This window comes from Bufo bufo, chromosome 2, assembly GCF_905171765.1.
Source record: "Bufo bufo chromosome 2, aBufBuf1.1, whole genome shotgun sequence".
Taxonomy (NCBI): Eukaryota; Metazoa; Chordata; class Amphibia; order Anura; family Bufonidae; genus Bufo; species Bufo bufo.
The window spans coordinates 130,643,463-130,660,181 of NC_053390.1; the positions used below are offsets into that span (position 1 = coordinate 130,643,463).

Consider the following 16,719-nt stretch of genomic DNA (forward strand, 5'->3'; position numbering starts at 1 on the left):
GGTAAACAGCCCCGGGCCCATCATGTACTTAATCCGCCCCTGTACTACCACCACACAGCGAGAAATCTCTTGCACCTTGTCCGTCATGTTTCATACTACCACTAACTGCTACTACCACCACACAGCCAGACATCTCCTGCACCTTGTCCGTCATGTTCCATACTGTGCTGTCACCAGTTAGTACTACCACTAGTGCCTCTACCATCCCCACTACACAGCCAGACATTATTTGATATTCAAATCCAGCCCTGTCCATGATGTTCCATACTGTACAGCAATTTATGTTGACGCGCCACTGCTGCTACCACCACTACACAGCGAGATATCTGCTGCATCATGTTCCAAACTGTATTGCCGCTGATGACAACTAGCCACTGCCAGTATCACCATTACAGAGCCAGTTATCTGTCACAGTTATGTCCGCCTTGATCTCTTCTGTATTGGAAATGTAGGCAACACCCATCTAGAATATGCGCCTCATAAAGGAATACATTTTGGAAGGTCACAAAAAAAAAAAAGCCACATTTTTTAACAACAATCGCGATCACAGCCACCAAATTTTTATCAAATTTGTGTAACAACTTCCTAGTTCTTAATAGATGGAAAAAGTCCTTTCGGAATATGGATAATAGCCCTTTCGATGTGAGAGACGGCTAAATCGCATCCCTCAAAAAAACCTCAGCAGTATGAATCATCCCTAGTACATAACAGATGGAAAAGGTCCGTCTGGGGTATGGGAAATAGACAGTACTCTGTGAGCAGGCTAGGGCTACTTTCACACTCGCGTTTTGGCTTTCCGTTTGTGAAATCCGTCATGGGCTCTCATAAGCGGTCCAAAACGGATCAGTTTTGCCTTAATGCATTCTGAGTGTGAAAGTAGCCTAAATCCCATGCCTGAAGAGGACCTTAGCAGCAGGAAAACTTCTCTGTAGATAGCACATAAAAAAGGTCTGTCTGAGGTATGGGAAATAGACACTGTGTTTACTGTGAGCAGGCTAAACTCCAAGCCTGCTTTGTGGGGACAGTGTGGGGTAATTGCTATATGTGGGGACAGTGTGGGGTAATTGCTATATGTGGGGACAGTGTGGGGTAATTGCTATGTGTGGGGACAGTGTGGGGTAATTGCTATATGTGGGGACAGTGTGGGGTAATTGCTATGTGTGGGGACAGTGTGGGGTAATAGCTATGTGGGGACAGTGTGGGGTAATTGCTATGTGTGGGGATAGTGTGGGGTAATTGCTATGTGTGGGGACAGTGTGGGGTAATTGCTATGTGTGGGGACAGTGTGGGGTAATAGCTATGTGGGGACAGTGTGGGGACAGCAGCAGGAAATCTTCTCTGTAGTTACAGTGGTTGTCTGGGTTCAGAGCTGAACCTGGACTTACCTACATTTTCACCCAGGCAGTCCCCCTGACTTGAGCATCGGAGCAGTTCATGTTCCGATGCTCTCCTTTGCCCTGCGCTAAATCGCGCATGGCAAAGGCATTTTCAGGAGTTCCGGTGACGAACCGGGCTATCCATGGGGCTGCCAGGAAGCCTGGTGATGTCACCGGCACTGATGGGCGGGCTTTACCGCTGCCCTAGCCAGTAAAACGGCTAAGGCAGCACTAAAGCACACCCATCAGAGCCAGTGACATCACCGCACACACACTGCCGGGCGGAAGCTTCCACCCAGCAGTGTGTTATTGTAAACAAAAGAGCTCTTGCCCTGCGCGATCTAGCAAGGGAGCGCATCAGAGTATGAGATGCTCCGATGCTAACATTAGGGGGGGCTGCCTGGGTAAACATATGGGTATGTCCGGGTTCAACTCTGAACCCAGTGCAATGACCAGGAACGGGTTCGCTGACGCCACTTTTAGTGCAGTGGCCAAGTCAGGTGGATAATATATCCTGTATTTATCATGACACCAATTGCAGCGTGCGCAGGGTACTATCCCAGGGCCCTTCCAAGGTGTTATAATGAACGTCCCAGATTAGGAATGCCAGAGTGGTGTAATGGCCTATAATGTCTCTGTAGGATAGTAATAATTGTGTCACAGTGTCTCCTGCCTAGGTATGGCCAGACTCCTGGCTCCTGGCAATAAATTTGAGTGTAGTGATAGTAGGAGTAATAGAGGGATTTTGCAGAAGAAATGATGTCCAGACTATTAGATGAAGTTCAACCGTTTCTTTAACTTGCATCCAAGCGGTATACAGCTTTGGTCTCCTGGTCCCAGCAGGTTTTGGCAATCATTGACAGGAATGAGTACCTCAGCTTTAAATGTGGAGCTTACAGGATAAAACATCTGCTTGGTAGCTCTGTAACTGTGGCAGGATTAGCTTCTGCACTTATCTGGTACTTTCTGCTGTATGGGGACAGACTAGCTGAGGAGGAATTGGCTTCTCCTAGGACTCTGGACTTATCTCACAGATGGATTCTCAGGGGATGCTTTCCTCTTGGAACTCTGGAGGTTGTCTGTAGTTTCTGCTTTCCTCATCAAGTAGAGCAGAAGGTGTTCTTGCTGTGTATATGGCCAAGTCTAAGCAGAGACTAGGTCCTTGCTGTCTTCACTATGCAGGGGTTCACTAAATCTGGTTCTAACAGTTTTTTCCCTCCCTTGCTGCAGGAAGAGGGACTAGCCAACTCACCACAGAGGGGGGCTAAGCTGGAATAATCCATTCCAGCTCAGATACACTAAACTGTAACTTGAACCTGCCAGTGTGTTGCTGCCACCTACTCGTAACCAAGCAAATTACATGAACAATTGCAGTTAACATAGTTTTATGCACATTTGTGGAGGACATAATATAAATTACATCTGATGACATTATAAAGGCTCTTAGGAGATACTATTGGGGTAGAGGCGTGTAGTAACACAACTGTGGGGTGTTACACCAGACAACCCCTTTAATACATAGAAAAGGTCCGTCTGGTGTATGGGAAATAGACAGTTCACTGTGAGCAGGCTAAACTCCATGCCTGAAGAGGACCTCACCAGCAGGAAAACCTCTCTGTAGATATCACATAGAAAAGGTCCATCTGGGGTATGGGAAATAGACAGTACACTGTGGGCAGGCTAAACCTCATGCATGAAGAGGACCTCACCAGCAGGAAAACTTCTCTGTAGATATCACATAGAAAAGGTCCATCTGGGGTATGGGAAATAGACAGTACACTGTGGGCAGGCTAAACCCCATGCCTGAAGAGGACCTCCCCAGCAGGAAAACCTCTCTGTAGATAACACATGGAAAAGGTCTGTCTGGGGTATGGGAAATAGACAGCACACTGTGAGCAGGCTAAACCCCATGCCTGAAGAGGACCTCACCTAGCAGGGAAACTTCTCTGTAGATAACACATGGGAAAGGTCTGTCTGGGGTATGGGAAATAGACAGTACACTGTGGGCAGGCTAAACCCCATGCCTGAAGAGGACCTCACCTAGCAGGGAAACTTGTCTGTAGATAACACATGGAAAAGGTCTGTCTAGGGTATGGATCCCATTAGTAAAAAGAAACATAGAATGTGTCGGCAGATAAGAACCATTTGGCCCATCTAGTCTGCCCAATATACTGAATACTATGGATAGCCCCTGGCCCTATCTTATATGAAGGATGGCCTTATGCCTATCCCATGCATGCTTAAACCCCTTCACTGTATTTGCAGCTACCACTTCTGCAAGAAGGCTATTCCATGCATCCACTACTCTCTCAGTAAAGTAATACTTCCTGATTTTACTTTTAAACCTTTGCCCTTCTAATTTAAAACTATGTCCTCTTGTAGCAGTTTTTCTTCTTTTAAATATTCCCTCCTCTTTTACCTTGTTGATTCCCTTTATGTATTTAAAAGTTTCTATCATATCCCCTCTGTCTCGTCTTTCTTCCAAGCTATACATGTTAAGGTCCTTTAACCTTTCCAGGTCCGTAGCAGGCATGGGAAATAGACAGCTGCTGTACAGTCGATTATTTCACATGCCTGGTAAGGACAAGGTCCATATCGTGCATGGAGTTTAGACACAACCACTCTGCAAGGGGCGGGAGGAAGCAGTCACATGATCTCATGACATCATGCCCTCCAAGAAGCTAATACATTCTAGGCTTTACCATTGCCTCAGTGTGTAGCTGTCCCTCACCAGTCGTTCACGCGCCATCCGCTGTCACTATGGCGACCCGAGTCTCAAACCGGCCATACCACATAGTGGTCTTCGGGGCTTCTGGCTTCACAGGGCAGTTCGTTGTGGAGAAAGTGGCCCGGGCGGCTGACGGGGAAGACTTCAGGGGCCAAGAGCTCCGCTGGGCTGTAGCTGGTCGGAGCCAGAAGAAGCTGGAGGAGGTGCTGAGCTGGGCGGCCGAGAGACTGGGTGAGTGCGGGGACATAGCGATAGGAAGCGGGGACATGGGGGACATAGCTGGAGGAAGCGGGGACATGGGGGACATAGCGGTAGGAAGCCCCCCACAAGCTGTGTCGCTGCTCTTCTTCTGGTGTGGGACTACAAGTCTCAGCATGCTATGGCAGTCAGTTTGTATCAGGGAGTCTCCCTCTATTAGATAGAGGCTCCCTGACACATGTGAAACAATATATCCCAGGAAGGTTTACTGATAGCAGAGCAGAGAGATGAGAGAAGTGACAGGACAGAGTTTAGATTACAGGTTGAATTAACTCTTTAGGGTCAAATTGGCTTCTCAAGGAGATCTATATGTTAAAGGCATCCCTTCTTCTGTCTCATTCAGTAGCTATAGAACTATTGAGAGAGATGGATTTTTTTAAATACATTTACACATTTAACCCTCCATTTTAATTATATTATTTACCCCCGTGTTAAATTCACCCCCCCCCCCTCCTGGATGCTTTAATCATATACATAAATAGGATAATTTGGGGCAGGGTATGGCTACTTTCACACTTGCGTTCGGAGCGGATCCGTCTGGTGTCTGCACAGACGGATCCGCTCCTCTAATGCAAATGATGGTATCCGTTGAGAACGGATCCGTCTGCATTATCTTTCACAAAAAAATGTGAAAGTTAGTCTGACGGATCCGTCCAGACTTTGCATTGAAAGTCAATGGGGGACGGATCCGTTTGAAAATTGCACCATATTGTGTCATCTTCAAACGGATCCGTCCCCATTGACTTACATTGTAAGTCTGGACGGATCCGTTTGGCTCCGCACGGCCAAGCGGACACCCGAACGCTGCAAGCTGCGTTCGGGTGTCCGCCTGCTGAGCGGCCAAGCGGAGCCAGACTGAGGCATTCTGAGCGGATCCGCATCCACTCAGAATGCATTGGGGCTGTACGGATCCGTTCGGGGCCGCTTGTGAGAGCCTTCAAACGGAGCTCACAAGCGGAACCCCGAACGCAAGTGTGAAAGTAGCCTAATGAGCTCAGTCCTCCACACCATAGAGCAAAGTGTGCAGATACTGCATATGTTTGGAAAATGTAATAAAAAGTTTGTGAAAGAAAAAAAAAAAAGAAAACCTCCCTGAAATGGGTTTTTGCAGGTTGGGATGTCTGTTGTATACACTCTGCAGTGGATGGGCCATGGTTTGCGCTCCTGCGGATCCGCCACATTAAGTTTCCCCGACAGAATCTGTGGCAAATACTGTCACTTAGTCGCCGCAGATTTCCAGTTCTGAACGGGGCTGAAGTTGGTTTCTTATTCGTCAGTTTCTTATTCACATAATTTCAATTTTTTGTGGGGGTTTTTTAAGTATTTTGAGGAAACCTTAGGCTACTTTCACACTTGCGGCAGAGGAATCTGGCAGGCAGATCCGTCGCCGGAACTGCCTGCTGGATCCGGCAAAACGTATGCCAACTGATTGCATTTTAAGACTCATTAGGATCCTGATCCGTCTCACAAATGTATTGCAAGAACGGATCCGTCTGTCCATTTGTCATACGGACAAACGGATCCCTTACGATTTTTTTCCCCATTTTTTTCTGTCTGCGCATGCGCAGACCGGAGGGACGGATGCAGCGTTCCGGTACTTCGAATGCTGGATCCGGCACTAATACATTGCTATGTAAAAAAATGCCGTATCCAGCATTCCGGCAAGTGTTCAGTTTTTTTGGCCGGAGATAAAAGCGTAGCATGCTGCGGTATTATCTCCGTCCTGATCAGTCAAAAAGACTGAACTGAAGACATCCTGATGCATCCTGAACGGATTACTCTCCATTCAGAATGCATGGGAATGAAACTGATCAGTTCTTTTCCGGTATAGAGCCCCTAGGACGGACCTCTATGCCGGAAAAGATACAGTGGAGGTCAGCCTGGCCTGAACAGGTTCTGGGCATGAAAACTGGCATCAAAGTGGGCGGACGGACACTTTTCACTGATTTGAATAAGTAACTGATGTTTTTAAGGGGTTAAATGAATTCTGGCCAGTGATCTCACACTGCCAACATACAGAGGGTGATGCCCTGCATCAGATACAGTGGAGTTCAGCCTGGCCAGAACAGGTTCTGGGCATGAAAACTGGCATCAAAGTGGGAAGGCCAGTTTTCATGCCCAGAACCATTTCGGGTCAGGCTGAACATCATTGTATCTGATGGAGAACATCACCCTCTATATGTTGGCAGTGCGAGATCACTGGCCCAAATTCATTTAACCCCTTAAAAATATCAGTTACATATTCAATTATGTGAAAAGTGTTCGTCCGTCCACTTTGATGCCATTTTTTATGCCCAGAACCATTTCAGGCCAGGCTGAACTGTACTGTATCTGATACAGGACATCACCCTCTGTATGTTGGCAGTGCGAGATCACTGGCCCGAATTCATTTACTTCCTTAAATCAGACTTTTTTTTTTGCCCACTTTGATGCCCTTTTTTTGTATTCTAACGTCGCTTTCAACTGATGTACGTTAAGCACGGCTCACTGCAACTTTTTCTGTTACTGTTGATAAGGTTTCCTCCAAATTCTTTAAAAAAATAAAAAAAATACAAATGATGTGAAAAAGGCCCCTTGCAGACGAGCGTGAGCGGATTAGGTCCAGATGCGTTGCGAATGCGTTCAGTGAAAAATGCGCGATTTCACAAACAAGTTCATTCAGTTTTGTATGTGATCGCGCTCAGTTGTTAAGTTTTTATCGCGCGGGTGCAATACGTTTTGATGTGTTTTGCACGCACGTGATAAAAAACGGAATGTATGCAAACAACATCTCTAAGGGCACTTTCACACTAGCGTCACGGACCTCCCGCAGGCTATTCCGGTGGGTGAATCCTGCTGCTAGTGAACGCATGCCCCCAGACAACTGCTCTGACCCCATTGACAATAATGGGGGAGGGGTGGAGTCCCGACGGCAACGTACTTTTATTCCGGCGTCCTCTCGGCATGTACTGCCATTATTGTCAATGGGGCCAGAGCGGTAGTCCAGGGGCACGCGTTCACTAGCGGCAGGACGGATCCGACAGGCTGTTCATCCTCTGGAACAGCCTGCTGGAGGTCCGTGCCGCTCGTGTGAAACTAGCCTTAGCAATCATCCATAAAAAACACATCGCATCCGCACTTGCTTGCGGATGCGATTTTCATGCAGCCCCATTCACTTCTATGGGGCCAGCGTTGCGTGAAAAATGGAGAATAAAGAACATGCTGCGATTTTCATGCAACGCACAAGTGATGCGTGAAAGCCAACGCACATGTACACAGACCCATTGAAATGAATGGGTCCGGATTCCGTGCGGGCGCAGTGCATTCGCATCATGCATTGCACCCGCGTGGAATACTCGCTCGTCTGCAAGGGGCCTAAAAAACGGACTAATAAGACACCAACTTCAACTTCAAACCACACTAACATCAGCCTCGTCTGTCCTGATGAATGTGAACGGAGTTCCTGAAACCCCATCCACTTTCATTGGATTTTGTGGCAGAATCCGCATTGAAATCCAGCTCAGTTGTGACTTGTGTGAACATAGGCTTCATCCTAGGATCATGCATTAGGCGCCCACCAAACAACTTCTGAAAGACATTGTGTCCCTCCAGGGCAATGGGCAGAAGAACCTACCTCAGCAAAGGTTTAAAGGGGGGAACTCCAGGTTTTGTGGGGGTGTCTGTCTATTATCTGTCAGGCTGGGCCATCTCCGCTATAAGATGAGGTGAGCCTCGCCTGGCGCCTCTCTTCAGACTGCTCCTGTCACTTCTCTTGGAGAGGATAGATCAGAAGAGCCAGTTCTCATCAGGATTTCCCCTGACTGCAGAGTGGATCCTGTGGATGGTATGTAGGGGTCGTCCCAACCATCCTGGCACAGGGAACGTCCGGCCTGTGCCCTTCCTACGGCAGGAATCGTGCTCAGACTATAGGAACATTTATGGGGGAGACGAGTGGATAGAGTAGCTGACAGCTTCTCAGTCCTTGCAGACAGGGCACCTACCCATTGATTTTAATGTGGTTGTTCTGGTTTTCCACTGACCCACAACAACATGCACTACAGCCATTGAAGTCCGTGAAAAACCACTGACACAACATGGATGGCTTCCGTGTTTCATGGACCATTGCTACAGTTGGAGATGCTCTGGAAATGACTTTTCAGCCTAGCAGTGTTTGAGGAATACGGATTACGCGCGGCGGGCAAAAAACAGACACACGGACCAAACACGGATTGCGGTATGCATGTGGCCTCCTAGTTATGGGCAGCTTTCCCCTCAGTCCTGTAGAAGACTCATAACACATTGTGATACCACAGAAAAGCTTACCGAGTGTCAAACTCAGCTCTGATCATTTTAACCTATTGCTTGCCAGTTGCCAGTCTAGTCTTTGTAACCCTGTGAGAAGTCTTGATTCCAGTACCAGTCACTGTGTCTGTCTATTCATTTGTAGGAAAGCCTCAACTGAAGTCCATTGACATTATAATCTCTGACATTAGTGACGTCCCCTCCCTCGATGTCATGTGTAAGAAGGCTTCCGTTGTTCTCGACTGTGTGGGTCCAGTAAGTATCATACGGCTATACGACGCCAGTCACTGCCACCATTGTCTTCTATCTCTCATACCAAATCCTTTTCTGCTCTGATGACATGGTGCTACCAAAAGCTGAAAACATGATTCCGCCTAAGGCTACTTTCACACTAGCGTTTTTCTTGGATCTATGCTAAACTGACCCCTCTTCAGAGAAAGACGCGCCTACTTGCTGGCACCAGACTTTTAACCTGTAGCCGGCCCCTCCCCTCCCGGCCTCAGGGAGGGGTCCACTCCCCCTCTTCTGGGCTGGCAGCAAATGACCCACAAAACCCTTTAGGGTTCATAGCTCCAGACCAGAGGGTCATAGGGAGATGGTACTGGAACCAATAGACCTGCCTGGGTTCCGGCTACAAGTAGAGCCCAAACCTGGTACCGTTATGTGGTTTCTATGGGGAGATATGGATATCTCTCTACCCTGACCTCGTCTCATTAAACAAAGACCATGGGAACGTACCTCGTGGCCACCGGGACACAAATATGTATCCGGTTTGCGCCTGCGATGGCCAGGCGGTTCATAATTCCTTATGAAAGGTAGGTGCCAACATGTCTGGGAGGTCTCATTAATCCTGGGCAAGGGCAGATACCCCCTGCTGGGGGTTTTCCTGCAATATTCCGTTGGCTCCAAACTGGTGGAGGTGAGGTGTGACCTTCTCCTTGAAGCCTGGACCCCCTGGGGGGGGGGGGGGAGGGTGGAAACTAATTGCATGTACACTGAACATGCCAAGAGGTGCATCAGATGACAAACAGGCCTGGGGCTTTGAAGCAGGGCCCTCCTGTGGAGTTCACTACCTCCGCTATCTGTCAGCACATGGGGGTGTGAGGACATGGCTGACAGTAAATATTAATCCATATTCCTCACATCCATCAAAAATGCCCTGCTGCAGCACTATTTTTACCGATAAGTGACTTAACCCTGATGCACCTCATTATATAGTCAGCGCAGTCCATCGGGTGGTATGGATGTCCTCCATATAATATATCCAGCGCTGATGTTATTTAGTTTTTTTCTGTTCCTGAGACGGTACAGAAAAACAGTAATATGGCCGACAATAATGCCACAAAAAAAATAGTCAGTCCGACAGCTAAAGTCTATTGTGATCTGCCCTTTTGTGTGGAGAATATACAGTCAGGTCCATAAATATTGGGACATCGACACAATTCTAACATTTCTGGCTTTATACACCACCACAATGGATTTGAAATGAAATGAACAAGATGTGCTTTAACTGCAGACTGTCAGCGTTAATTTGAGGGTATTTACATCCAAATCAGGTGAACGGTGTAGGAATTACAACAGTTTGTATATGTGCCTCCCACTTGTTAAGGAACCAAAAAATAATGGGACAGAATAATAATCATAAATCAAACTTTCACTTTTTAATACTTGGTTGCTAATAATTTGCAGTCAATTGCAGCCTGAAGTCTGGAACGCATAGACATCACCAGATGCTGGGTTTCATGCCTGGTGATGTTCTGCCAGGCCTCTACTGCAACTGTCTTCTGTTCCTGCTTGTTCTTGGGGCATTTTCCCTTCAGTTTTGTCTTCAGCAAGTGAAATGCATGCTCAATCGGATTCAGGTCAGGTAATTGACTTGGCCATTGCATAACATTCCACTTCTTTCTCTTAAAAAACTCTTTGGTTGCTTTTGCAGTATGCTTTGGGTCATTGTCTATCTGCACTGTGAAGCGCCGTCCAATGAGTTCTGAAGCATTTGGCTGAATATGAGCAGATAATATTGCCCGAAACACTTCAGAATTCATCCTGCTGCTTTTGTCAGCAGTCACATCATCAATAAATACAAGAGAACCAGTTCCATTGGCAGCCATACATGCCCACGCCATGACACTACCACCACCATGCTTCACTGATGAGGTGGTATGCTTAGGATCATGAGCAGTTCCTTTCCTTCTCCATACTCTTCTCTTCCCATCTTGGTCTCATCTGTCCATAGGATGTTGTTCCAGAACTGTGAAGGCTTTTTTAGATGTCGTTTGGTAAACTCTAATCTGGCCTTCCTGTTTTTGAGGCTCACCAATGGTTTACATCTTGTGGTGAACCCTCTGTATTCATTCTGGTGAAGTCTTCTCTTGATTGTTGACTTTGACACACATACACCTACCTCCTGGAGAGTGTTCTTGATCTGGTCAACTGTTGTGAAGGGTGTTTTCTTCACCAGGGAAAGAATTCTTCGGTCATCCACCTATAGTTGTTTTCCGTGGTCTTCCGGGTCTTTTGGTGTTGCTGAGCTCACCGGTGCGTTCCATTTTTTTAAGAATGTTCCAAACAGTTGTTTTGGCCACGCCTAATGTTTGCTATATCTCTGATGGGTTTGTTTTGTTTTTTCAGTCTAATGATGGCTTGCTTCACTGATAGTGACAGCTCTTTGGATCTCATCTTGAGAGTTAACAGCAACAGATTACAAATGCAAATAGCACGCTTGAAATGAACTCTGGGCCTTTTATCTGCTCATTGTAATTGCGATAATGAGGGAATAACACACACCTGGCCATGGAACAGCTGAGAAGCCAATGGTCCCATTACTTTTTATTGATCTATTTATGTACTGTAGGTACAAACAGTCTAATTTTTACTCCACTCCAGGGCTAGCTTATTTTATTCAACAGTTTTGAGGGGTAAAGTGCTAATTTTTTTGCATTAACCACCTCAGCTCCCCTAGCTTAAAGGGATTCTGTCACCAGGTTTCACCCCTGTCAGCTAAACATATGCTGATGTTCAGGGCCTCATCACGATTCCTAATGTGGGCTTATAAATGTGATCTGTAGCCTTATTTTGCTAAAAAAAAACAGCTTTTACTAACCTGTCACTCAAAGAAATAAGGTGCCTAAGGGGATGTCAGGGGATGTCAACGGATGCAAGGTGCCCGCCGCACCCACCGCCATTCATGCCCAGCGCCGCCTTTCCAGACTTCTGCGCCGCCTCCTAATCCTCTGTGCCGCCTCTCGCTCTCCCTCCTGCTGTAAGATCTCGCGCGTGCGCACAGGGCTCTGCCTGATGCGCCCGTGCGGACTTCTCCATTTGGCTTCTTACAGCGAAGTGCGCATGCGCCGGCACTTCGCACAACCCCCTGTATGACCTGCACTCTGGCGCCAGCCTCTCAGAGCCCTGTGCGCACGAGCGAGATCTTACAGCAGGAGGAGGGGGGAGGGAGGGAGAGCGAGAGGCGGCACAGAGGATTAGGAGGCGGCGCAGAAGTCTGGAAAGGCGGCGCTGGGCACGAACGGCGGTGGGTTCGGCGGGCACCTTGCATCCCTTGACATCCCCTGACATCCTCTTGGGCACCTTATTTCTTTGAGTGACAGGTTAGTAAAAGCAGTTTTTTAGCAAAATAAGGCTACAGATCACATTTATAAGCCCACATTAGGAATCGTGATGAGGCCCTGAACATCAGCATATGTTTAGCTGACAGGGGTGAAACCTGGTGACAGAATCCCTTTAAACCCCCTTAATGACCAGACCACTTTTTACAATTCTGCACTACACTACTTTCACGGTTTATTGCTCGGTCATACAACTTACCACCCAAATAAATTTTACCTCATTTTCTTCTCACTAATAGAGCTTTCATTTGGTGGTATTTTATTGCTGCTGACATTTTTACTTTTTTTGATATTAATCGAAATTGACCGAAATGTTTGCAAATTTTTCTTTCACTTTCTGTTGTAAAATTTTTCAAATAAAACTACATTTATATATAAATTTTTCTCTAACTTTATTGTTCTACATGTCTTTGATTAAAAAAAAATGCAATAAGTGTATATTTATTGGTTTACGCAAAGGTTATAGCGTTTACAAACTATGGTACAAAAATGTGAATTTCCGCATTTTTAAGCAGCTCTGACTTTCTGAGCACCTGTCATGTTTCCTGAGGTTCTACAATGCCCAGTCAGTAGAAACACCCCACAAATGACCCAATTTCGGAAAGTAGACACCCTAAGGTATTCGCTGATGGGCATAGTGAGTTCATGGAAGTTTTTATTTTTTATCCCAAGTTAGCGGAAAATGATATATATATTTTTTTCTTACAAAGTCTCATAGTCCACTAACTTGCGACAAAAAATAAAATTTTACATGAACTCGCCATGCCCCTCACGAAATACCTTGGGTTGTCTTCTTTCCAAAATGGGGTCACTTGTGGGGTATTTATACTGCCCTGGCATTTTAGGGGACCTAAAGTGTGAGAAGTAGTTTGGAATCCAAATGCGTAAAAAATGCCCTGTGAAATCGGAAAGATACTCATTGGAATTTGGGCCCCTTTGCGCACCTAGGCTGCAAAAAAGTGTCACACATGTATAAAATACACCCCAAAATGCATTGCCCTACTTCTCCTGAGTACGGCGATACCACATGTGTGACACTTTTTTGCAGCCTAGGTGCGCAAAGGGGCCCAAATTCCAATGAGTATCTTTCCGATTTCACAGGGCATTTTTTAGGCATTTGGATTCCAAACTACTTCTCACGCTTTAGTGCCCCTAAAATGCCAGGGCAGTATAAATACCCCACATGTGACCCCATTTTGGAAAAAAGACACCCCAAGGTATTTCGTGAGGGGCATGGCGAGTTCATGTAAAAAAATATTTTTTTGTCACAAGTTAGTGGAATATGAGACTTTGTAAGAAAAAAAAAAAATAATCATTTTCCGCTAACTTGTGCCAAAAAATAAAATATTCTAGGAACTCTCCATGCCCCTCACGGAATACCTTGGGGTGTCTTCTTTCCAAAATGGGGTCACTTGTGGGGTATTTATACTGCCCTGGCATTTTAGGGGACCTAAAGCGTGAGAAGTAGTTTGGAATCCAAATGCCTAAAAAATGCCCTGTGGAATCGGAAAGATACTCATTGGAATTTGGGCCCCTTTGCGCACCTAGGCTGCAAAAAAGTGTCACACATGTGGTATCGCCGTACTCAGGAGAAGTAGGGCAATGTATTTTGGGGTGTATTTTTACATATACCCATGCTGGGTGAGAGAAATATCGCTGTAAAAGACAACTTTTCCCATTTTTCTTATACAAAGTTGTCATTTTACAGAGATATTTCTCTCACCCACATGGGTATATATAAAAATACACACCAAAACGCATTGCCCTACTTCTCCTGAGTACGGAGATACCCCATGTGTGACACTTTTTTGCAGCCTAGGTGTGCAAAGGGGCCCAAATTCCAATGAGTACCTTTTAGGAGGGCATTTTTAGACATTTGGATTCCAGACTTCTTCTCACGCTTTAGGGCCCCTAAAATGCCAGGGCAGTATAAATACCCCACATGTGACCCCATTTTGGAAAGAAGACACCCCAAGGTATTCCGTGAGGGGCATGGTGAGTTCATAAAAGATTTTTTTTTTTGGCACAAGTTAGCGGAAATTGATTATTTTTTTTTTTGTTTATTCTCACAAAGTCTCCCTTTCCGCTAACTTGGGACAAAAAGTTCAATCTTTCATGGACTCAATATGCCCCTCAGCGAATACCTTGGGGTGTCTTCTTTCCAAAATGGGGTCATTTGTGGGGTGTTTGTACTGTCCTGGCATTTGAGGGTCTCCACAATCATTACATGTATGGCCAGCATTAGGAGTTTCTGCTATTCTCCTTATATTGAGCATACGGGTAATGAGATTATTTTTTTTTCCTTCAGCCTCTGGGCTGAAAGAAAAAATGAACGGCACAGATTTCTTCATTCGCATCGATCAATGTGGATGAAAAAATCTCTGCCAAAAAAAAAAAAAGTAGGGGAAAGGTGTCTGCCAGGACATAGGAGCTCCGCCCAACATCCAAACCCACTCAGCCCGTATGCCCTGGCAAACCCAGATTTCTCCATTCACATCAATCGATGTGGATGAATAAATCATTGCCAGAATTTTTTTATTTATTTTTTATATACAAAGTGTTTGCCAAAGCATATGAACACCGCCCCTCAGCTCATAAGCCTCGGCAAACGTATCTTTTTTACTGCAGAGGAGAAATCTCATCTTGCAGCGCCGCATACACCGACTTTTGTGTAATCTGACAGCAGCGCAATTCTTCTGTCAGAATGCACATCAGTGCTGCAGCTGGTTCATCGGTTGGTCCACCTAGAAGGTAAAAAAACAAGACAAAAAAAAAAAAACAGGCCACAACGCAATCAATTTATTAACATTAACTTTATATAACATTTGAAACAGAATATTAACTTTTATAAACTTTATTGAACTTTTTGTGATTTTTTTTTTTTTTTTTTTTTACACCTTTATAGGACAAACCTCTCCTTCCCCATGGGACAATGTGCAAAGTGCAAATCACCCAGAGATGTGGCGAAGTACATTATGCACTTTGTCCCAGGTGAAAGGAGAGGTTTGCAGCAGCTCTGTGTGAAAGGGCCCTAATAGCCCTGTGTGCCTGTCCTGTGAGATGCAATCCCTATACTAAGTGTACCTGTGTGTGGTACTTCCGGAAACACCCCCCTAAGCATAGGGCAGGGTGGTCAGGGCAGTCAGGACAGAAATAGCGGGTGTCACGCCTTATTCCACTCCTGCTACAGACACGACATCTTTTTCGGGGTGACGGTTGGTTTGAGGTACCAGCAACGACATTGGGGAAATGTCGCTCGTGTAGACGGCTCACTACACTGGTGGATGGGGCCACGGAACCTCCTGAATACAGGAGGTTCTTGATGATCTCTTCCTGAAATTTGAGGAAGGATCTTGTTCTCCCAGCCTTACTGTAGAGAACAAAACTATTATATACAGCCAATTGAATTAAATATACAGACACCTTCTTATACCAGCGTCTGGTCCTGCGGGAGAGTAAATAAGGAGCCAACATCTGGTCATTGAAGTCCACCCCTCCCATGAGAAAATTATAGTCGTGGACCAAGAGGGGATTTTCAATGACTCCAGTTGCTCGTTCAATTTGGATTGTCGTGTCTGCGTGAATGGAGGAGAGCATGTAAACGTCACGCTTGTCTCTCCATTTCACCGCGAGCAGTTCTTCGTTACACAAGGCAGCCCTCTCCCCCCTTGCAAGACGGGTGGTAACGAGCCATTGGGGGAAGCGCGGTGCCACAGCAGCCAATCTGTTCTAGAAACAAATGCCCGAAGAGGGGCACACTTGTGTAGAAATTGTCCACCCCCACCCCCCGGGCCCACACCAGGCTACAGACAGTGTCAATTCATATATTTAGTCCAGCCCCCAGACTCTTATGAATTAACTTCTATGAGGGAACTGGCCACCATGCTACACAATAAGTGATGTGGATGCATGTGTGACCGTGGAGTGACAGTCTATGGCATGACACATCACATGCCTGCCTGCTCTTGGAATTTTTGCATATTGGTTTTTGAAGCATACATTCATAAAGCGCCAGTTTATCATCAGGCCTCATGACTACTTTATTTTAAATAGACTTTTGGTTGATGTCTGCTGCATATTTTTACTAAGTATTTTTTGAAAATGTGCAGTGGGTAGGTACCAATTACGAGTCTTTTTAAAACATGTTTTTTCCATATGGTGTCAAACAACTAAATAGGTATTGCTCAAGGTAAAGGATTGGTTTAGGAATGATATGGCTGGTATATTTTTTTTCAAACCCTGGTGTGTCTACTAGATAAAGTCTAAAAAAATAATCTACGGCCCTGCTCTACGGGCCTGTCTGTGCGGTGGCTGCGACGGGGAAACTACTGCACGTGCCAACGTACCAGCTTCAACTGCCCTTCTGGTGCTCGCCACTTCACCATGTTCTACGGCAGTGCTGGTACTAGGTCCAGGGAGGGCTGCGCTGCTGGTGTATGCCTCACCACGTAAT

General features: G+C 46.0%; 1 protein-coding gene across 1 annotated transcript in view; it reads left to right on the forward strand.

Annotated features, from left to right (window-relative positions):
* The first annotated feature begins 4,093 nt into the window (after window positions 1-4,093).
* The window catches only part of LOC120992503 (saccharopine dehydrogenase-like oxidoreductase), a 117,934-nt gene continuing 105,308 nt past the window's right edge, over window positions 4,094-16,719 (forward strand). Inside the window, exons 1-2 of the mRNA XM_040421518.1 lie at window positions 4,094-4,335; window positions 8,789-8,898. Of these exons, the coding sequence (XP_040277452.1) occupies window positions 4,137-4,335; window positions 8,789-8,898 (309 nt within the window). The 5' untranslated portion in view covers window positions 4,094-4,136. The remainder of the gene's footprint in view (window positions 4,336-8,788; window positions 8,899-16,719) is intronic.